At 58.9% G+C, this 21982-nt stretch overlaps 1 protein-coding gene across 1 annotated transcript; it reads right to left on the bottom strand.

The window, feature by feature from the left end:
* Nucleotides 1-955: 955 nt before the first annotated feature.
* FAM78A (family with sequence similarity 78 member A) lies at nt 956-16765 on the bottom strand. Its single transcript, XM_057720363.1, has 2 exons — nt 15998-16765; nt 956-4046 (listed from the first exon to the last, which is right to left on the bottom strand). Exons 1-2 carry the CDS (start codon nt 16318-16320, stop codon nt 3518-3520), a joined length of 852 nt encoding a protein of 283 aa, XP_057576346.1. The 5' UTR covers nt 16321-16765; the 3' UTR covers nt 956-3517.
* Nucleotides 16766-21982: the final 5217 nt, after the last annotated feature.

Genomic DNA, 21982 nt, shown 5'->3' with positions numbered 1-21982 from the left:
GGTTCAGAGCACACAGGGGAAGGTTTGGGCCCTGGGGCCGGAGTTCAAATCCTGCCTCTGCCTCTTTCCAGATGCATGGCCTGGGGCATCTCCTTGACGTCCGCTCTCCCTCAGTTTCCTCATCTGTGAAATGGGGATCAGTGAGGCTGTTGTGAGGTGTTGTGAGGATTCGGTGAGCTAACACCCAGAAACCGAGTAGAAGAGGGTGTTCTCACCACGTCAGCTAGGAGGCAGCTACTCAGAAAACCCCCATCTTCCATACAAGGTAAGTAGGGTTAGAGGGGTTCAGCGTCTTGCTCAGACTCACAACAATGGCCTTGAGTCCATGGTCCACCTTTAGAGCCCACACCCACCCCAGGACCTCTGGGTGGCCCCCCAGCTCCTATCCTTCCATAAGAAAGTTCCAATAGAAGGAGAAGATATTTACTACCAGTGCCCTGGCCCCACACAGCGCCTTCCACGAGCTGCAGGCGAGGGCAGGGGACAGGGTCATGTCCTAGGTTGACCTTGACTTAGCAGCCGTGTCTCCACGGGAAGACAGGTTTGCACGTCTGGGGGTAAGGACCCAGCCCAAACACGAATCCCCTTGTCACACAGGTTTCTACTGTCTGCCCCAGAGCCAGGCTGTCCCCAAGTCCCAGCTCCACATCCAAGTCTCCCGCCCCCTCCTCCACGCAGGGCCCCAACCAGGGGGCCCTTTGGGTGGGGACTGAGGTCCCAGGGCTGCGGACCGCAGGGGATGCATCAGTGAAGCGGCCCGCCTCCGCCTGGGGTCTTCCAAGGCCCTGAGCACCAGAACCCCCAGGTTCCAGCCAAATACCCACCCCCCCCAATACACTCACTCCCTAGGCCGGAAACACACAGCCGTCCACCCCCAAAGGCTGTTCCCGCTTCAGAAACATCCAGATCCTAGCCAGGCCTACTTTAAAATTTCATTTTATTTCTCTTTGTGAATATTTGCTGTTGTTTTAAAAAGGTTCGTTTTACAGTTTCTTCAAGAGTCTTGTGCCTCCTGGTAAGTGCATTGGTTTGTTTTCACAGTACTCTCCACGACCACAGACGGTCCTTATTGCTGGAGGAGTGTGTCCACGCCGGGGAGGGGGACAGCAGAGGGATCAGGGACCCGGGTGAGACGCCTGGGGCCCGTGCTCCTGACAGGAGAGGCCGAGGGGCAGACCCAGGCTAAGCCGAGCATCCTTAGCTGGACCCGCAGCCTCCCCGGGGTTGTTCCAGCCCTGCCTTCAGGAAGGCCAGGAGGGGCAGAGAGAAAGGGGCCGGGCTTTGGGGGTGAGCCAGGGAGCAGGGTGAGCTGGGGCCCAGGCACACGGTAGGCCGGGCGGGGGGCAGCCTGAGCAGCGTTGCCCCCTCCCCCCTGCCGCGGGGCCCTGCTCACACCCAGGAAGCGCGGTTTTGGGGGACTCTGCCCCCAGATAGCTCAGGACCACCCCTTACTGTTCTTTCCCACTCCCAGCCCTACCCCAGTGATAACTCCACAGGGATGACCCAGCCCAGAACCAGCACCCCGGTACCTGACCCCTCACCCAGGGCCCCTTCTCCTTTTTAGTGCAAGAAAGACCTGAGTGCAGAGAAGGGCCGCGCCGTCAGGAGGCCAGGTCCCACCCACGGCAGCCGCCACGCCAGCCCCTCCACAGCCTGTCCCCAGAGGGGCGGCTGGGACCCATCGTCCCCCGTGCTTGAGGCTGTGGCCTCTCTGGGTGGCAGTCCTCCCTCCGAACACACCAAGGGGAGCTGGCAGGTTCCAGGGGTCGGGTCCCAGGCCTGCCAGGGGATCCCCAAGCACCAGGCCGGCAGCCGGCCGCACAACGCTGTTTCCCGTCCAGAGGTTCCAGGAGAGCTGCACGGCCCGCGTCGGGGCGGGCTCGGGAGATGGCTGGACGTTAAGCACCCCTTGAATACATGCAACACCCGGTGGAAAAAGGGGCCGAGCAAGGACTGGATGACCCACGCCCTCCCACCTCGTCCCTGGGACTCCTACCAGTGGCTCATCTGCAGCAGAAATGGATTAGTTTTCTCGTCCGACAGTTTTCTGTCGGGTGACGCAGCTGGGGGCTTGGCAAGCTTGGAGGAAGGGGGCTCCAGCGGCGCATCCCCTCAGCTCCTGCAAGCAGCCTTCAAGGCAGACAGTGCTAAAAAGGCTCGGCGACCCTCAGGACCAGGTCCCGGGGCTCCAGAGGGCCCAGGACCCGAGGGAGGGTGACCACAAGGACCAGCCTCCACCCCAGGCCCGCTGCATCCCCCGGCCGCGGGCGCTGGTTCACTTCTGTGAAGACGGGGAGCAGGGCGTCAGCCTCCTGCATCCGCAGCCTTACCAGATCCAGGGTGCCCCCACCTGCAGCACCGCGGTGCTCAGGGCCTGTCTGCAGCCCTCCCCCAGAGCGCCTGGGAGGGGCGTCCCCTGACAAGGTGCTGGGAGGCAGGTGCAGGCCTTCTTACATTTTAACTACAGCTGGGTAAGGTGGCTGGCCCTCCAGACGTTTGGGACAGTGTGGATGGAAAGAGAAAAGCTGCCTGCCAAGAGGTACCGACAGAACCATCCGAGGATGGGCGCCGAGGACTGAGATGGCGGGAATTCCCTGGGCTCCACCTGTAACGCACAGGACCCTCCCTCTCCTCATAGACCCACCCAAGGCAAGGTCCGGCTGCAGAGAAGAGGGGAGAGAAGCCCCTGGTAGATCTACGCTGGGCCCAAGCTCACAGCTCGTCTCTGCAGGCATGGGGTAGGACAGGGGTTCCACCTGGGGCACAGAGAAGGGACTCTTGGGGCAGTCTGTCTGTGGTTTCGGCTCAGCTAAAACGAAAGAAGGAGCAGCTGGTTTTAGATCTAAATCTGTACCCTAATCCCCTGGGCGACACCCAGGAGGGGAGCTCAGGGGCATCCTTCTCTAGTCCCCCGCCCCCTCCTCCCTCACCTCTGGCAGAAGATGCAAAGTCCAGCAGAAAAGAGATCCTGGCTTTCTTTGTTTTGGGTTTTTTTCCTTTAAAATCAGCTTAAGGCAAAAGTTTGGCAAAGCAAGTCTACATAAGGCCACGTGAGGGAGGATGAGGGGGAGCTGCCCTGGGAGGGGGAGGGGCCGCCGCTGTGTCCACGGATCAGCCCCGGTGCCCCCCAGGCTCACGATCAGCTCCTCCTCGTCCCACCCCTGAACCTCGTACAGAGGCGTTAGGGAAAAAAAAAAAAAGAACGGAAAAAGCAGTTGTTTCAGGGAGTCTGTTGCAAGTGAATGACTGAAATTGCGAGGGGAGGAAAGGAGACCCAAGGTGACACTGAGGGCGCACGTGGGGTGGTCGGTCCCGCCTGGGTCTCCCCCCTCCCCCAGGGAAGCAGGTTCCAGAAGGGCGGGGGGGCCATCCCGGGGGGGGCGGGGGCCGTTCGCACAGTGAGACCCGCCCGCTGGAGAAGGTAGAAAGGTTGTATTTTGCTGAGTGACTGCAGGGTCCGCGTGGGGTGCTGGAGCAGTGCTATTGTTTGGGTGTCAGCTCGCGGGCGCCCTGGCTGTTACCGGTGCTTGGGCGGGATCACCACCAGCGGCTGCCCGTACTTGGGCCGCCACATGAGGACCTGAGCGTCGTTGGCGTTGGGCTTGACCAGGGCGCTGGGCGGGATGGGCTCGTTCTTGCTCAGGATCTTGGGCTGGTCCTGGGCGATGGGCTCCCGCAGCCGGGCACGCTGGCCCAGGGGCCGGGTGGGGTTCACCTCAATGCTGAGCTGCATCCGCCAGTGCAGGGTCTGCAAGATGATCATGTCGTCGGTTGAGGTGTTGGTGGCCACCAGCCACGTGATGAAGCTCTGGTCCCGGTAGATGTTGGTGAGCTTGGCCACGTTGCTCTCGCTGACGGGCACAGCCCACGTGACACTGGGGTAAAAGTTGTCATTCATGGTGATGATGAACTTGGAGTCTCTCTTGGTGGGGCCCACGATGGTGCAGGTCTCCGTGGTGTTGCCGTACCAGGGGTAGTTCACCCCGTCCGAGTCGCTGATGGCCTCGATCTTGCCTTCCTGCAGGTCTGGGAGCTCCCAGCTGGACCTGAGGACGGGAAGGCCAGTTACTCAGACAGCCACCCACGGGCTCGTCTGCGTCCCTTCGTCCCTGGGGCTCACCTCCCGGGGGACCAGACAGTAAACAGATACCCAACACCATGTCGGGGAACCGGGGCTCCTCAGACACAGCCCCCCCAAAAGCTACATCCTGTCCTCTTGCAGCATCTCACATGGTCTCCCCCCAGACACCACTGTGGACGGGGCTGGATGCTGGCTGGGCTTCGGGAAGCCCTAGCTGCCCCTGCCCTCAAGGGGATGTGTCCCAGGGAGGGGCCTGCAGGCAGCGCACAGCAATGGGGAGCCCTGCCTGACCTGCGCGGTGCCTCCCAGCCTGTGTGCCGGGGCTGGTGGGACCGCCCCATGCAGCCCTGTGACCCTGGTTAGGGTGGAGGCCACTGGCCCCTGGAGGCTGCGGGGGGAGGGGGGCTCTCCTGGCCACACAGTGTGTCAGGGTGGCCTGGGTGGGCGCGCAGGTGGCGGGGAGTTTCCTTCTCTCACTTTAGGGGCCCCCAGTGGCTGTGGGGTCGGCACATCTGGGAGTGATTCCAGCCTCTTCAGCGACAAGCGTGTGGCCGGGTCAAGTGCCCGCCCTCCCTGAGCTTCAGTGTCTAGCACCGGGGCCAGGGGCACGGGAACCAGAGCCCGGAGCCCTCTCTCAGGCTCTGGCCCCTCTCCTCCACATCTCCGCCACCACGCGTGGGTCTGGGCCCCCTGGCCCTCTGCCCAGCACGGCCAGCACCGGGGGCTGTGCCCCCTTCTCCCCACTGCCCACCCTCCCCCTTCTTTCTGCTCATGCCCTCCTAGAGGAGCAGGCACAGCACAGCCAGAATGGCTCTCACCTGGTTGGCCCCTGTCTTTGGAGCAGCAGAACCAAGAAAACCTAACCAGCCCGTCTCAAAACACCTTTCTCAGTCCCAGCCTCGGGGCCAACTTTACAATCAATGCCTCCTGGTCTTGCTACAGCTGCCAGGGAACCTGCACTTGCAGCTCTGGGCCGGTCTGAGTACCAGCAGCATTCGGTCAGCCCAGCTTGCTTTCAGGGGTCTCAGCCTTCCTGGGGTGGAAGCAGGCAGCTGGGCTGTCTGGAGCTCGGACTCCAGCTACAGGCTTTGCTGAAATAGTCTCAGCCACCCTCTAACTTGTGAAAGACCGTGGGCAAGATCCCAGCCCTCCCTGGACCCCAGACTCAGCACCCACATCCCACCTGGGGTCATGGAAGGATGCGGGCAGCAACACACCCGCCCAGGGCAGGAACACACCAACCCAGGGCAGGGCACAAGACAAATGCCACCACTGCTGTCACCATGGTTGCTATAATAATAACTCTCCGACAGAAGACGATTGTCCTAAGTTGCTCTGAGGACACATGGCTGGGGACACAGCAGCGTCTGGGGAGCCCACCCCTTAGAGACCCATCAATAATAATCACAACCATCCCACTAGACAGATAAAGTAAGCGAAGCTGGGGGTGGGGGGTCCTCTTCCCAAGGTGCTTCAGCTAAGCAGTGAGGCCTGGGCACCTGCCATACTGAAGCTCAGGACACTTTACCCCTAGAATTCTGTACACCTGTGTACACCTCGGTGCTCTCCAGAATATACTGCCTTACAAAATGCATTCCTGTTCATGGCGGCATTATTCACAATAGCCAAAAGTTGGAAACAACCAAAGTGTCCATCAACGGAGAAAATGGTCTATCTATAGAATGGAATATTATTCATCCTTAAAAAGGAAATTCTGACGCATCCTACAACATGGAAGAACCTTGAAAATGTGATGCAAAGCGAACAAGTCAGACACAAAAGGACAAATACTGTATGATGCCACATATATGAGGTCCCAGAGGAGTCAAATTCAGAGAGGGAAAGAATGGTGGGTGCCAGGGGCTGGGGGAGGGGCAGGGGAAGTCATTTTTTCACGGGTACAGAGTTTCAGTGGGGGGAAGATGAAAAGGTTCTGGAAACAGACACACAGCAATGTGGATGTACTTAACGCTATCAAACTTGAAAATGGTTAAGATGGTAAATTGTATGTATATCTTATCACAATTTAAAAAATGCATCCCCTCACTGAAATGCATCAGTCAATGTAAGCAGTTAGCAAATTTGGGGCCACGACAGGAGGGATGATTAGGAATGTGATTTTGCTAATTTTTCTGTTTATTTCATTAAAAAGGCCACAAATTAGGGTAACACCTGCCTAGTAGGCCATCTCCTGCCCGGGGCCCTGAGTTCATCAAATGCCAAGGGAGGAGGTCACAGTTGTGAGCCTGCAGATTTGGCAGCCTCTGGGGGTGGCCACCGTGGACCAGAGAAGGGGGTCAGGGTCCCTGCCCTGAATTTCCCAGAAGCCTGTGTCCCACCCGTGCCCAGCCTCCTGTGGTGGAAGGGTGCTCTGTCCTCTCACAGTGGTTACACTTGCTTGTGAAAGTTGGGGGAGGGTTGGGTTTTTTTTTTTAAGGCAGAAAGCTATCTTGGCAAAGGCCCTTTGCGCGTGCCTTGGCCTCCTTTCACTTCCTAAGAGCCGACTTCTTGGGGGGAGTGGGGACCTGGCACCAGAACGGCCTCTCTCTCTCTCAACTTCTGACTCCCAGCTTCGGGGTTCCTTCTCCCCGGCCCGCCCCCAAAGGCCCAGGCGCTGCCTCAGTCACAGACGGGTGACGGTCCCCCATGAGCTGGCAAACAGCCGTGTCTCATGTGGGGTATTACTCAGAACCGGGGCCAAGGGCGTCTGTTTTCAAATCATCACAGGCCAGCTGGGCTGGCTCCGGGCCCCGTGGTCCAGCCTCCCCGGCGAGGCGGTGAGAGGGAGCGTGGTTCAGGGCACAGTTTCTGAGGGACGTGGACCAGCCCTGGTCCAGTTCCCCCCCCACCCCCGCCCTGGCCACTAGCTCTGATCAAGTCACCACTCTCTGAGCTCCACATCGGTCCACACCCACCTTCAAGGTTTTTGTGATGGTTAAAGGCGTCGATATATACTACCTGGTACACAGTAAACAACATGTGGAAACTTCCGGAGACCATTTGAGGGAGGCGTGCCTCTGACACTAATGGATTTGCCAGCCCTGGTGTGACCTGAAGCCTTTTGACCTCATTTGTTTTCAGATTATCCGTGCTCTGAAAGGAACGATTCCATTCGGTTCCTGCCTCTAAGACTTCCTGTTTGTTCTGGAATGGCCTTGGGTTTCAAGGCAGACCCTCAGTTTTTCATCTCCGGGGTGGAGGGGTGAGCTCGGACCCTGGTCCCGCCTGCCCTGAGCCTTCTTGTTTGCGTGGCGGGGACAACACGGGTGCAGACGCCGCTGAAAGGTGTAGGCAAGGCTCCCAGCTCCGTGCCCGGCACACCCAGGCTCTACCAGCAGATCTAGGTGGAGGAGGCGGGTTTTGTGAACGCGAGCAGATGCCCGTTTCTGCACCAGCGCCTCCTCTCCAGACCCCAGGGCAGGTTGTGTCAGGCTTCCCACAGGCGAGGAGACACTGGTCTCCCCCGTGTCCTCCCCCTTTGCTTGATGGCCTGCGCTGATCTTCAGGGCAACACTGGCTACAGAACTTGTGGCACCAGCAAGAAGTGAAAATATGAGGCCCCTTGTTCAAAAATTAAGAATTGCAACGTGGAGACAGCAGAGCACGGAACCACGTGAGGGGCCCTTCTGAGCACAGGGCCCAGTGGGACTGTGCAGTCCCCACACCCAGGAAACTGGCCCCATCACACTCCTGCCCTTGACCCAGAGGTGTGGGGACCCAGAGAGCGGTAGGCAGGCCCAGGCTTGAAGCTGGACCTCACAATGCTTCCTGGGGCCCCCTCGCAGCACGTCTTAAACAGACGCCTCAGCATCCCTCAAGGGCCGTTCCTTTCGCAGCCCCACCCACCATGCACGCAACAGATGTGTGTAGGGACCTGCCATCGACGCTCGCCACGATGCCACGCGAGGCGCAGACCAGCGCTGCTGACCGGGTCGTCAGCGATGCCGGGGAGGCCTGCACCCTCTGGGCACCCAACACCATCCCCGACTCTCCCTCTCGCCTCCAGACTGCCCCCCACTTCTCCGCCGCCTCCTCCCTGGCCACAACCCCTCACCCCGCCCCCAGGTCCAGCCTCCTCCTGCCGCCTGCCGTGCATGCTTTCTTCCTGAAGCCTAAGTGATTTTTAAAAACAGAAATCTGATGGCACTGTTCCTCCCTCCAACCCTGTTAACCCTGCCATGACTCCCCAGGGCCCTGAAAGCCAGATGCAGGTGACGCCAAGGGCTCCGCATGCGCGCACGCGCACACACACACACACACACACACCACACACGCGCGCGCGTACACCTCCCCCTCCCCGAATCCTCCCCAGGCTCCAGACCTACCAGCCATTCCTCTAAAAGGCTGCACCCCCCCTGACCCAGGGTCTACGGCCAGGAGCAGCATCCCCGCCTCCCGTGCTGGTCAGTGGTACCCACGGCTCAGCTCTGGAGCCCCCAGGGAAGCTCGCCCTGACCCTTCACACGAGGCCTGGTGCCCCCGTATCCGATCCTTGTCCTGCAGCTTCCTGGGACACGCATGGGGGTGATCTAATAATCATGCCACCCTTTGGTGAATCCTCACCCCCAGATAGGCCACAGGGGCCGAGAAGCAGGGGCCAGGCCTAAAGCATCTACCCTGGTGCCTGGCCTAGAGTCACCCACAGTGGACGCTGGTGGCCTGGATCAATAGAGGAGGGCAGCCTGCCCCGGCTCCCCTTCAGGGCCTGACCCCACAAAGGGGTCTCAGGGGTGAGTTTGGGGCGCCCGAAGCTGCCTCCGCTCCTGCACGCTCTCACCCGCAGCAGCTGCGGCCGGGCAGCCACGCCCAGCACAGGTGGTCCCCGCAGCAACGCCAGCGACAGCGGTCACGTTCCCTGAGCACATCGGCCCTGCCGGGTGCCCTGTGTACCTGCGTCCACGCAGGCTTCTCCTCAGCCACCCCGGGGCCGCGACTGAGGGTGTTTATACAGGAGACTCGGGGACATCAGAGGTCTGGCCCGGGGTCACAGAACCGCAAAGCCACCAGGCAGGGCCCACAGCCTGAGTGAGTTCTTACCCATGGCCTTCACCCAGAACACACACGCATACGTGCATACGTGCACACACACACACACGCACGCACACACAGGTTCTTACCCACCCAGCTTCCAACAGACCCTCACCCAAAACACACACACACACAGCTCCAAGCAGCACGACTGACCTAGAGTGTGAGACCGAGGGGTTACAAAAGGCCTTCCCTGGAGCCCAGAGAAGGGGTGGAGGCTGTGCTGAAGGGCACCCGTGGGGACTGGGGAGGGTCACCCTGAGGCTCCAGCCAGCAGCCAGCAGCCAGCAGCCAGCAGCCAGCAGTGGCCCGGCTGGAAGGCCTCTGAGTAGAGGGTAAAGGGAACCAGGGATGCCCAGAGGCCAGAGGCCTGGCCCCGAGCGGAGGGGTGGGGCTTGCCCCTCCTGTGACCTTGGACCCACGGGAGCACAGCTTCCCGGCGGCTCTGTGCCAGGCAGGGTGGCAGCCTGGGCCCGGACTCTCTCCTGGGCACGGGTGGACCCCGCGTCCCCACGGCCCCGCCTCTCCCAGCTCTCTGACTGCACTTTGAGTTCTGGACCCCAGAGCAGCTGGTCTCAGAGCCGAGTTTCCAAACTTCACGTCTCTTTCTTCATTTGGTCCTGTTTACATATCTCCTGGGTTATTATTCACTTAAATTTTTTCCTTGAAGTGAATCACTTTTTTTAAAAACTAAATTTAGTTTTTCCTAAGGAACACCTTTGAAATAACGGGTAGGATATACTAGGATATATATATATTTTTTTCTAATACACATCAGAATGAATATGTTGCTTTAAATTACAGTCACACTGAAGTTGAAACGAGTTCTCCTAAATAGTATTTCACGTCACAGAAGTGGCACCACCAGACCCTCTAAGAAACACATTTACAGATGGCGACTTAGGCCTTGAGGACAAGAGGCCTCTTCTGCCCAGTGCTTGTTTCAGTGCCCTCACCAGGGCCAGACAGGCACTAAGGGATTTTCTCACCAGGTCCCCAATTTTACAGTTGACTGTTTTTTTACAATTTACAAAAAATTCAAATTTCATAAAATTTTTGCAATTTTCCAAGAAATGAGGCCCAAGAGCCCCCTTCCAAACCAGACTGGGACCCTGGCTTCCTGACTCCTGCCCACCCAGACGGCCGCCCACGGGGCTGGCCCCTTCCCACCAGGCAGGTCACCAGGCGCCCGCTGCCTGGGGGAGGAGCTGGGGGTGTCCCCTCCCCACCTGTCCCCACGGTTCCCCCAAACAGCAAACAACACTTTGTCCTCCCACTTCACCCCTCTAAACCTAGGCCCCAGTCCCAGGGCCTAACATGAAGGGGAAAGGGCCGACAGTACCTGTCTTCGTTTTTAGTTATAAAAGCTGTGTTTTTGTTTAAAAAAAAAAAAAAGCAAGCCAGAGAGAAGTACATAAAGTGAGAAACGAAAGTCCCGTCTTCCGTGCTTCCCCCTCCCTTGCTGAGGTTACTCACCACATTACTCTGATAAACATCCTTCTAGAGCCTTCTCCCTGCACATACACAGTGCATGTTTCCATTTTCTGGGTTTTTAACAAAAATGGGTTCCCACCCTACATATTTTGCTACTTTTTTTAATGCAACAATGATGATATGTTCTAGAATTTCTAGCCCCTCCTACTCATGTGTACCCACCTCATGACATTCTGCCCTGGAGACAGACCATAGTTTTATCCCTGACTGATGGACACCTGGGGCGCCCATGGCTCTTTTCAGTGATGGACAAGGCTGGAGTTTCTGTCCCCACACATACGACCTTCTGCCCTGCTTCTTCCATTCATGTATTCGTTAATTCATTTGTTCAGTGAATAATTTTTTGTATGCCTATTGTAACATGCCAGGCCCTAGACAGGGGCTCAGTTTCTGTAGAACGAGAGAGTTGAAGGGCGTGTGTGCTTGAAATTGCAGTGGACAAAGCCAAGCTCACCTTCCAGAAGCTGCCCAAATTGTACCCTCACAAACAGCATGGGAGGCTGTCTACACCCCCCCATACCAAGCATTTCTGATCTTTTTCATTTTTACCCAGATTCGATCACCAAAAAAAAAAGCATCTCTGTATTTCATTTGCCGTTTCCCTGATCACTGCACTGCTGGTGCCTCCTCGCACGTCCCCGGGAGCCGCCAGCTTCTGTTTCCGGCCCTTGGAAGGTGAGGGCGGGTGCGATTGCTTGGCCGCAGCCAGTCTAGGGGGAGTTCTTTTGGGGCTGGGCCGTCCCCCCAACTTCCTCCCACCCCAAAGCCTGGAAATGAGGACTTCCCTCTCCTGCCTCCACCAGGGCCCTGCAGATGGGGGAGGCCACCTTCCGGTTGCAGAGAGGAAGCATCGTCCTCAATTGTTCTGCACGGGGCCCCGGCTCAGGCCTGGGCCGCAGGAAGAGGCCACGTGGTCACCAGGGCCACTCCTCTGACCTGGCCACAGACCACTGGAGCAGAGCAAGCCTCCTGGAGCAAGTGGCCTCAGGTCTCAGCAGCCCTGGCCTCATCATAAAATGGGGGTCCTTGGGAGACCAGAAAGTGAACAGGGAGCCAGGGCAGCCACACAGCATCACCCCAGCTCCAGCATCCCCCGGTCAGAGGGCTCAGGCCCCTCCACCCCTGCTCGGCCCTTTCCCACCAGCCTCATAATCTCGTGACAGCAGATGTCACTGCAGGTCCTGGCTGGGAAGACCCTCAGAGGTCTTGTCGGCCGAGATTCTCATGCTGTAGGCGGGTATGTGAAACCCAACCCAGGAGAAGAAAGAACAGCAGCGACTCCAACACAGCAATCTCTGTGCTGACTCTCTGCCGGGCGTTGTGTAATTGATGATAAGTATTACTAATTATGGTACAGTTAGGGACCACGCATCCAGTGTTTAGTACACACAGGCACTGTGCGGGGTTCTCGTCATGCACTATCTCACTTAATCCCTCAACAACCCTGTGAGGAGATACTATTCTCCCCATTTCACAGATGGGAACAGTGAGGCTCAGAAAGATCGAGAGCCTGGCCCAAGCTCACAGCACCGGTGGACGGTGAAGCTGCAGCCACGCCCTGCTGGACAAGGGCACAGGAGGGTGGCACTGTCAACCCAGAGAGACCCCATCTCCTGAGCTGCTGGCCTCCCCTTACCCCAAGCCTGCCCTTTGACAGAACCCTGAGCCAGAGCTGACATTGACCTTGGCCTTGGCCGTGGGCCAGATTCCCTGGGGCCTCCGGAGAAGGGCAAACTAGGGATAATGTGAAGTATCTCCCACACAGGGGAGAAATTGTGACTTGTCACTTGGAAGACTGTGCCAGCTGACAGGTGGCGGCTGAGGATTGCGGAGGATGGGGTGGTGGAGGCAGGCGTCTCCAACAGTTTTTTTTGGGGGGTGGCTTTTAAAGCAATGTGAGTTGGACCCCAAACCATATAGAATCCTCTCAAGCTGGCACAAGAAATTCACCGTTTTCTAGCTCTCGTCTGTAAGTTGGGGCATTCCTGGGGTGGCACGTGGCATTGGTCCACTGCAAATATTTCCAACCCACAGTGTCATTCAAAAGGGTTCTCCCCTGGATTAGAGATTAATTTCAAGCAGGGATAACGTTTGGGGGTATTATGGGTTTCGGTTGAGTATTTAGAATTAATATTTTTAATACAAGCCCATTTGTCAAGAACGGATGCCCTAACCTAAGCTGTGCCACCTGGCCGTCTCCTCCCCAGGCCATTAAAACCCAGTGCGTGCGTGGGTTTCATTTTAAGGTTTCAAATTGTCTGGGTCTAGCCCAGCAGTTCTCAATCAGGGGTGACGTCTCACCCCTCCCGGGGACATCGGGCAGTGTCTGGAGACATTTTTGGTTGTCAGGACAGGGGGAGGGAGGCTGCTGACGTTGAGTGGGCAGAGACCAGGGACACTGCTCAACGTCCTGCGATGCCCAGGACAGCCCCGGGCCCGGTAAAGTTAGGGGACAGTTCCGGGCAGCCTGCAGCCGCGGGTCATCCTACCACTCACCACCCCTCACTTTCTTTCACATCACGGGGCTTAAAAACACGAAGAAGCTTAGTTATCACAGGAGGGTCGGAGTAGGGGAGATAGGAAGGGTCTTTTCATTGCATCAAAATGCTTCCATGTACATTCGAGCAGGCGCAGCTGTCCGGGTTTTTCCGGAGGGTGCCAGCTGAATACAGAGCCTCCCCATGGGCTGGAGGAACCGTGCTATTTGGTCATTCAGTTTCTTAAAACACTTTTGTTGATTAATAATCAATTGGGCAGTTTCCAACTCAGCATTTCAGCCACAGGGTGGTCACCTACACCTGTCCTCTCCCCAGATCCTCCCAGCAGCCTGCGGAGAGTTCTCACCCCCCGTTCACAGACGGCAAAAGTGAACCTCCAAGAGGCGACTTGCCGAGGCCCCAGAGCCAGCACTGAGTGGTCATTCTGACCCTGGGGCCTGAGCTCATTCACGACCAGTCAGTCCATCCTGCCCCTACAGGGAGCCTCAAACTCTGCCCTTTCTCCAGAGCTAGTCCTATCACAACCAGAAGCCCAGTGGACCCAGTAGAATAAGGTACGTGGGACACAGGGGTCCCTGCTCTGAAGACATGTCCCAAGAAGGGCAGGGAACAAAAGGAAACACACGGAAAGCAAGAAAAACTGCCCTCGACCACTTGAAAACTCAAATCGTTGATGACTTACACTATTGTTAAATTCTTAAAAGTCAGGGAGTGGGCCCTGGGTGAAAGAGGAAGGCCTGGGCTGGGGAGAAATTTCCACACAAGGAGTAATTTACATCTGTCCGAATTCTGTCGTTTCAGCCAGGATTCTCAACTTGTTACAGATCCCATCACCCACTTCCCATCTGATAGAAGAATCAGCACAGTAATAACATGTTAAAGACGAGAGTCACTTGCAGTAAATGTTTACCGTGGGCTTGGCCGAGTGCCAACTGCTTGACCAATGTCATCCCCCATGATCCAATAAGCCACAGTGCAAGGACTATGACTGGCCCCAATTTGCAGACGAGGAAACTGAGGGTCAGAGTGGCTCAGGTCACACCCTGGAAAGTGACAGAGCCTGGACTCATGCCCAGGTCTGCTGACTGCAGTGTAGGTGTGCACTGGGTTCCTCTAACCAGGAACCAAGGACTGGCACAGAGAAAGGTCACCTCAGGTCTCCCGCTTCCGACGCATGCCTGCCTCCAGCCGTAGTGCCCAAAGGGATTCACAAGAGAGCACAACGCCTTGAAGACTCTGTAACCCTCCCTGTGCACAGATGGGGAAGCCAAGTCCCCGAGCCATGCTTGTTCCCTCCCCACCACACACCGCTTCCATCTCTGCAGATCTCATCCCTTTAACTTGCCCCAACTTTCTTCCTCCTGGCACTTGCATCTTTCCAAGTTTAGAAGGATAGTCTGGCTTCCCTACCCTTTTTAGGGAAGAAAACAAGCTTAGCCTAAAAGCCCTAGAAAAACCTTTATGTCTTGCCAATTGTCCCAGATGCCTTGCAAAGTCTGAGAAGGTTTCGAGCTTAAGGCTTCTTAGGAAAGGTCCACACCAAATGACTAAGAATCATGTTTCCCTTCTTGGGATGGAAAGTCAGCCCCCAGACTGGTTTAATAGCCATTTTGAGAATTAGACTTGGATGTAGACATCAGGTGGACAGAGGGGAGCCAGTGAGTGTCCAGATATGCCCCACGTGCACCTTTGGAGCGGTCATGGTTACATCTAGTTTCAAGTTTTTCCATGATCCTTCTGCTGCCCTTGTAACTTCAGAGTCATTAAGTGGAGAAGCCACAAGATTTGGTGTCCCCTCCCCACCCTCTCTAATTTCAGGCGGCCCAGGATGTTCTTAAATCAGCGAAGAGTTTCAAGTCCTAGGGGAAAGTCTGCTCCGTTCCTCACCTGCAGAGGTGAGGACAGATGCTGCAAGGGGTGGACCCTGAGAGACAGGCTGTGGGCGACTGTCCACTGGCCAGTCATGGGGAACAAGTTGGGGGGCTGCCCTCGGGGCCTGCCTGGTGCTCTCAGAAGGTTCCTCGTGCTCAGAAACAGCTATTGTCACCGCCCCATCTTAGGCGGCCCTTCAAGTGAAGTCACTTCCTCCTCTGTCTACCGCTGCTCTTGCCACACTCGGGATGACCCGCTCTAGGATCAGGGAACATGCCACGGTCCCAGGGTGCCACACCGAGCGCTACATTATCCTGGGAACAGTGTGGGGACTGGGCTGGAGAGAAGAGGTCTGTGGGCTGCTCTCAGCTGCTAGGGGTCCACTAAGCCTTCTGGACACTGTCACTGGATGTCCACAAACAGTAGCCCTCTGCCTCGAAGAGAGAAAACACCGCACCGCAAAGCAAACCGGGTTTCTAAAACCCTCTCAAACAAAACTCCGTCTGAAACAGCAGAAGGTTCCCCCAGGTCTTGATGTGCCTCTGAAAATGCCAGGAGACAAGTTCAGGCCCTACACAAAGCCCTGCACATTAAGTCTGGAGGCTACAGAGGCCCGGTTCTCCTTTCCTGAGTACCCGCCACGTGTGCTCGCAGAGGTCTGAGCTGGGCCAAGTGGCGGCCTCTCTAGTAACACGGGACAGACAGCACGTGTGCGTTGCTGAAGGGGCACCCAGTGGAACATCCCTCTGCTTTCTGGGCATCTTGCAGGGAGGGATACGGGAACCCCCAGGCCAGGGACAGTGGAAGGGAAGGTCCTGGAGCCGTGACCCCAATCTGAATCAACAGGCAAGCCCTCTAGGTCACCTGGCCAAGGAGGACTCAGAGGCCACTTCCATGTCTGCCTAACGCTTCCCTCTGGCCCTGGAGAGAGCCCTCTCTAACCCCCTGAGCTCACCCCCAGCCCCCCAAGCTCGCCCACCCTGAGTCCCCCCCACCCGTAGCTTTGCTCCTAAGTAGTACTCACATGCCCTGCTCCCCATACTGGTTGTAGAACTCCATGTGGCTGCAAGCCTGAATCCAGCCAACTATCCAGGTCTCCTTCTTTGGGATGGGCGGCATGACCACCTGGGCCGAGGCACGGAAGTGGGGTGTCCGGTAGCGGAGCACCACGCTGGAGGACTCATCAATGCTGGTGGGGATGGGGTCGATAGAGGCCTTCACATCGATCACGGTGATGCCTTCCCGGAAGACTCTGGCTTTGCCCCCAATGCTCTGAATACAGCCCATGGCACACAGTACTGCTCTGATCTCCAGGGAAGGCCAGCAGTCCCAGAGGAAACTGGGCATTGAAAGGATAGAGGCTGCCGGACCCAGCGCAGACGGTACAGCTCTCCAATCTCAAATCTCAAGACTGATATCCATAGGATAGAAAATTCACTGAGTAGAGGGGGTTTGCATATCACTACCTCGGGCCTGTTTATAAATAAGGATTCTGCTGCATTTCAAGGGCCCTGGGTTCTCTCTTCCTCTGCTAGCAGTGGACAAAAATCACCGATATTCTTTGGGTTAAAAAAAGAAAAGTTTGGAGGTTAATGGATAATCATGGTGTTCAGACATCCAGTCCTTCCTTCCGTGCCTCACGCGCGGGGCTCGCCGCTCGCAGACGCTCCCCCAAGTCTTCGGGCAAAGTCGGCAAACGCCGGCAGACACATAAATAAGGAAGGCTCGGTCCCCCGCGCGGTGCCGCCACCCTGGGCTGCAGAAGCCCGACTTCCTGCCCCTTCGCCTTCCGCACGCGCTGGGGGCACACGCTCCCGGCCGCTCGCCCAGCCCGGCCGAATCAATGGAAGAGCAGTTTCTGTTCAATTGGCCGAGGTCCGGGCGTCTTCGGGGGCTTCCAGGAGGCGAGCGCCCGGCTCGGGCTGCCCGCGGGGTCCCCGAGGAGCGCGGCGCGGCGCGGGTCCCCGTCGGCGCCCACTCGCGGGCGCGCCGCGTCCCCTCGCCGCTGTCGCTGCCGCCGCCCGCGGCCGCCGCGCGGGGCCCCGGGGCTGCGCTCGAGCCGCCGCCTGGTTCGCCGCGGCCGCCGAGGACCTGGTGGGAGGTGGAAGGGACAGGGCGTCAAGGCCCGCCTCAAAGTTGAGCCGAACTTTGCTGCGGGGGGCGCGCGGGGCGGGGACGCGTGAGCGCGGCGCGCGGGCTGCGGAGCTGACGGCGCAGCAGCTCTGGGCGGTCTCCCCGGAGGCGGCGGTCCCCCCCCCCCGCCGCCCGCCCCGTCAGTGGAGGCCGCACGACCGCGCGCACCAGCGAATAATCGCCGCCCGTGACATCTCCGCTGACACCTCCCGGCCTGGGCGGGGTGGCGGGGGGTGGCGACCGGTTGGCACTGCAGTGGGCCTCGTGGACTTTCGGGTCCCGGCACTGCCCCCGCCGCCTCGCCGCCAGCGCCCCTTCCCCGTCCGGGTCCCTTCGGCCCCCCGGGGGCGCAGTGCCACCCCGCAGGCCGGTCCGATCGGGTGCACGCCCCTGCCCGGGCGGGGGCCCCCCGACTCCCGGACGGCGCAAGGCCCCGGCCCCGCCGCGCCCGGCGCCTCTGTGCCCCCCTCGCCAGCCCCAAGCGGCCCCCGGTCCCCGCGCGTCCGGCGCGCTCGCCGCTGCCGGGGAACTTTGGCGCGCACGCCCCCGCCCGGGCGCCGCCGACTCACCTGCCCCTCGGGCCGCTCCGCGTGCCCCGGCTGCCGCCCTCCGGCCGCCCCTGACCCCGCCGCGGGCACCTCCTGGGGGCGCCCCCACCCCCCTCCCCGGGCAGTGTCCTTTAGCTCTGCTGGGGTCTGGGGCCGGCGTGGGCGCCCCCGGCCCCCACGTCCTCCTGGCTCGGGGCTGCTGGGGGGTGGCCGGGGGCGGAGGGGTGAGGCTCGGGCTCTCTCGCCCCCACCCCGCGCGCCTGCTTTATTTTATGATCATGGTGAGCGCGCTGTCGCCGCTCAGCCCCGCCGCCGCGCCGCAGCCGCCTGGCGCGCCCCGCGCTGCCTCGCTCTGCTGCAGCATCGGAAAGGCAACCAGGTCAAACTTTGCAGAAACTCAGTCCCTGCGCCGGCCTGGCCCCGCGTCCGCCCGCAGCCGCCGGCCGGAGCGCAGCGCACGCAGGGACCGCCGCCCGCTCGCCGGCCCCGCGGGGATGCAGGTCCGCAGGCGGCGGCGGCGGCGGCGGCGGCGGCGGGAGGGCGCCGCCTCCTCCTCGCCGCCCGCCCTGCTCTCCACCCTCGCTCCCCGTACACAGCCCGCCTCCCCCTGCTAATCCTCTCCCCCTCTCCCCCCTCTCGCTCCCTCTCTCTCTCTGCAGCTGCTGGGGGAGCTGAGCCTCTCCTTGCCGAAACGACATTTCCTTTTCGGCCAGCCCCGGGAATTCTGGGTAGTGTAGTTCGGCTTCTGTCTCGGGTCCAGGTGGGCTGCTCCTCGTGCCCTTTGAACTCGGCGGGCTTGCCAGGGCTCAGGGCAGGCGGGGAAGGGTGGCAGGGCTGGGTGGAAACAGTGCAGCGATGGGGGAGGCTCCAGGGCTGGGAGGGGTGGGGGTGGGGAGAGAAGTTCGAGGGAAACAGTCCCTGTGTTGCTGGCTCTGTGCTGGGCCTCTGGGCACCCTGACAGGTGGGCAGGTCTGTCAGGCCCCAACTGTGATCAGCGCTGCACGAGGCTGATCACTTCATCCACCATCAGCCACCCCTGGGTAGGAGGCCTATCCTGTGTATTTCACAGAGCAGGACTCCAAAGCTGGGAGATTCCAAGACTTGCCCAAGGCCCCACCCAGGTGGGTATCCCAGCGGAGCCCGGGGAGGTCCATGTGCAGAAGTTCAAAGGGGTTTGACCCTGGGGGGAGGGGGGAATCGCTGTTAAGCTCTCTAAGCATCTTCAAGCCAGTAGTCCCACCCCTACCTTGTAACCACCCCCAGGGAAAAGGCCAGGTGTTTTGTGACATCAGAAAACCTGGTAGGTAGCCACATTAGAGCTATGCCCTCCTGCCATAACTCTGACTTCCAAAGGCGCCCAGAGCCCGGCACAGAGCAGGTGGTTCCGGCCACTCCCAAGTCAGAGCATCTTGAGTGCCAGTGAGGGCAGGGATTGGAGGAGCAGAGGGTTCCAGCCACTTTGATGTCTTTTCTTTGAGGGGGCATCAGCCAGCCGAATGATCCTTCTCTAACAGCACCGGCTCAGGCCACAGGCAGGAAGGGTCTGTTGAGGCGGCATAGGGCCCCTTGCCCAAATGCACCCTGCCCTTGCTCTGCTTACTGCCGTCGGCCCTCAGCCTAGTGAGGGGTCATCCCTTTCCCGGTCAGCTAGTAAGCAGTTTATTCCTAGTCCTGCTGACCGAGACCAAGGTGGGGTGGCCCTCATGGTCTGCTTACTACCAGAAGGTAGAAACATCACGGGTCTCTGAAAGATCCCATGTAAATTTCCATTTCTGGGAAGAAGCTTTGCCTGGCCTCTTAACCTACAGCATCCTCTCCCTGCCATGAACTCATGGACTCCACAAAACATCCTGCCCCTCTTGGACACACTTCAGACTTCACATAATTATTATGCTAAGATAATAACTTTGTGGGTGTCCTTCTCATCTGCCCACACTATCAACCCCAGTGCTTTGGACAGAGCAGACCCCACCTGCTGGGGTGCCCCCTGAAGGCAGGGACACTGTCCTGGCCACGAGGACATGAGTGCTCAAGGAACATGCGCTGAGCTGCACTTCTTGCTCATTTGACGTGAAAAGAACAGAGGTCAGAGCCCTAACCTGCTCACTAAGGGGCCAGGCCCCCGGAGATGATTTCCTGGACTTGAGAGCCTGTTGGAAGTGATGTTACACCCAGCAGCCCTGGGCTTGGCTGACCTGGGTTTGTAATGATGATGATAAAGCACCCACTATGTGTCTGCACAGCTGAACAAATATTGTCTCTATCCTCCTTGACCCCAGGAGAAGGGCTGGACAGACAGAGAGACCCAGGGGTCAGGAGACAGTGGCTTTCTGGAGTCTGGATGCCTACCCAGATCTGGCCAAGTCCAAAACCCATTTATCGCCTCCTCCAGGCAGGCCACCCTTGCCTGGGGGCCAGCCCCTCCAAGCCCTGATGGAAGTGTCTGCTAAAGTCCCACCAGAAGACTGCTCAGCTGCCCAAGGAGCAAGCAAAATAGAAAACCCCTGTCCCTCAGCTCCAGAGCTACGTCCTCTTCCACATCACCTCCTACGCAGGACTTCCTCTTGGGCTAGTTCGAGGGCCAGTTCTGCAGAGGGAGGGCCCAAGCAGCGTCCGTGGACCTTTCTGCCAGGCTCTGAGCTGAGGACGGGCACCCCCCAGGGCCGGCTCTGAAAGATGGAGGGGCTAAAAGGGCTTGGCCCATGCCTGCATCCCCTGTCCCGGAACCCCACGGGCCCTCCAAGGTTCCGGCTGCTTCTCCAGCTCTCAGCCTCTCCAGCCCTCCTGCCTCCTCACACAGCCCTTCTTCCTGCTCAGCATTTTCTGGAGTCTGTGGGTGTTGGGCACAGACCCACGGCTGTCTCAGCATATGTGAGGGCCCGCGATGCATCCACACGAGAGTGAAGCGCTGGCGTCTGCAGAACCAAGGAAGGGGACCTCTGTTGGCGACGTGCCCAACACCACGGGGCCACTCACACGGCCCCCCAGACCCCTCCCCCTCCCTCAGACCTCAGTCTCCCCAGACTCCTCTGCCATGATGTCACAGGTGAATGGGAAAGAGCAGAGGTCTGGAGGCACAACCCCAATCCCTCCTCGGGGATGGTGAACACCCCAGTGTGGCAGCCTGGGAGCTCCAAGTGCTGTCAGTGGGAGGACAAGGTCCCTCAGTTCCCAGCATGTTGGTCCAGAGAGGTCATGAAAACCAGAGGTAGAAACAACCTGACCCACCCAGCTGGGTTTTAACATGAAGCCCCAATGAGTCTGGAGTCCTCCCAGGTCAGCAGAAAGAGCCAGGGGCAGGTCTCCTCACTGAGTATCACTGTAGCCAGGGCCTTTGCACACATCACCTTCATGGCTCTCCACAATGACCCCCATGAGCCGGTCCCATTACCATCCCATTCCACAGGTGAGGCTACTGAGGGCTGGTGAAGAGGGAAGTGTGGATGGAACCCGCCTGCCTGGCTCTAAGACCCGGCAGACAGGGGATTTGATACAGCAGGCACTCTCACCAGCATTCCCTACAGTTGTAGGGACCTCATCTTTATGGCCAATGGAGACAGTCTCAAAGCACCTTCTCCCTCATGGACCAAGGTCTCAGGGCCACAGCTGGTCTTTCAAGAGCTCTCAGCCTCCAAGGATGCAGTCATCATGAGACCGGAAAGGCATTTCACAGGTGGGAAAAGCCCTTGTTCTGCAGATGGAAATGTTAAGTGCTGGAATTCTGTTGCCCTGGGAGACGGGGTTCTCTCCTTAACTGTTTAGGACCAGACCAGAAGCCAATGGTAAGGCTTGGAATGTCCGCCTGGGAGATGGGTGGGCAGGGTTGGAGGGCCAGGTAGGTGGCTGGAGGGGACACATCCAGAGGCAAGGAGGCTGCAGGGCCCACCTGGCACTACGGAGGCACCTCACCTCTGCAGGGAGCGGGTTCAGCCTGGCCAAGCTAGCACAGCCGGGAACTCCGAGAGGGCTGGTCCCACAGCCTCCCCTACAGATGGGGAACACAAGCCCAGCGAGGTCATACAGGGAGGGCTCTGGAACTAGAATCCAGGTCTCCTGGCCCCCAGGTCCGTGATCATCTCACTCTCCACGGAGGGGCAGAGGTGTGGCATGGGGTCCTGTGTAAAACCAGGTGCCTGCAGTGGCCACACATTTTTCCAGCCAAAGCCACAGGAGCACATTTCTTCTAGGTCATGTTAGGTTTGGAACTGATCAGCTGGCCTCCCCACCATCTCACACCAGGGCATTCCCTCCCCAGTATTGACTGAACACCTGGGCCGGAAGCTCAGAAGACACAGGGGAACACAGCCAGGGCCTGGACAGACAGCAGG

The sequence above is a fragment of the Hippopotamus amphibius genome, chromosome 2 (assembly GCF_030028045.1).
Source record: "Hippopotamus amphibius kiboko isolate mHipAmp2 chromosome 2, mHipAmp2.hap2, whole genome shotgun sequence".
Classification (NCBI taxonomy): domain Eukaryota; kingdom Metazoa; phylum Chordata; class Mammalia; order Artiodactyla; family Hippopotamidae; genus Hippopotamus; species Hippopotamus amphibius.
This window is presented reverse-complemented; position numbering and strand designations above follow the sequence as displayed.

Bases quoted from the DNA above. Each gene is read 5' to 3' on its own strand.
- FAM78A (XM_057720363.1), bottom strand. From the start codon at position 16,320: ATGCCCAGTTTCCTCTGGGACTGCTGGCCTTCCCTGGAGATCAGAGCA. The intron at 4,047-15,997 runs GTGAGTACTACT...TCCCGTCCTCAG, and splicing joins CAGTATGGGGAGCAGGGCAT to GTCCAGCTGGGAGCTCCCAG.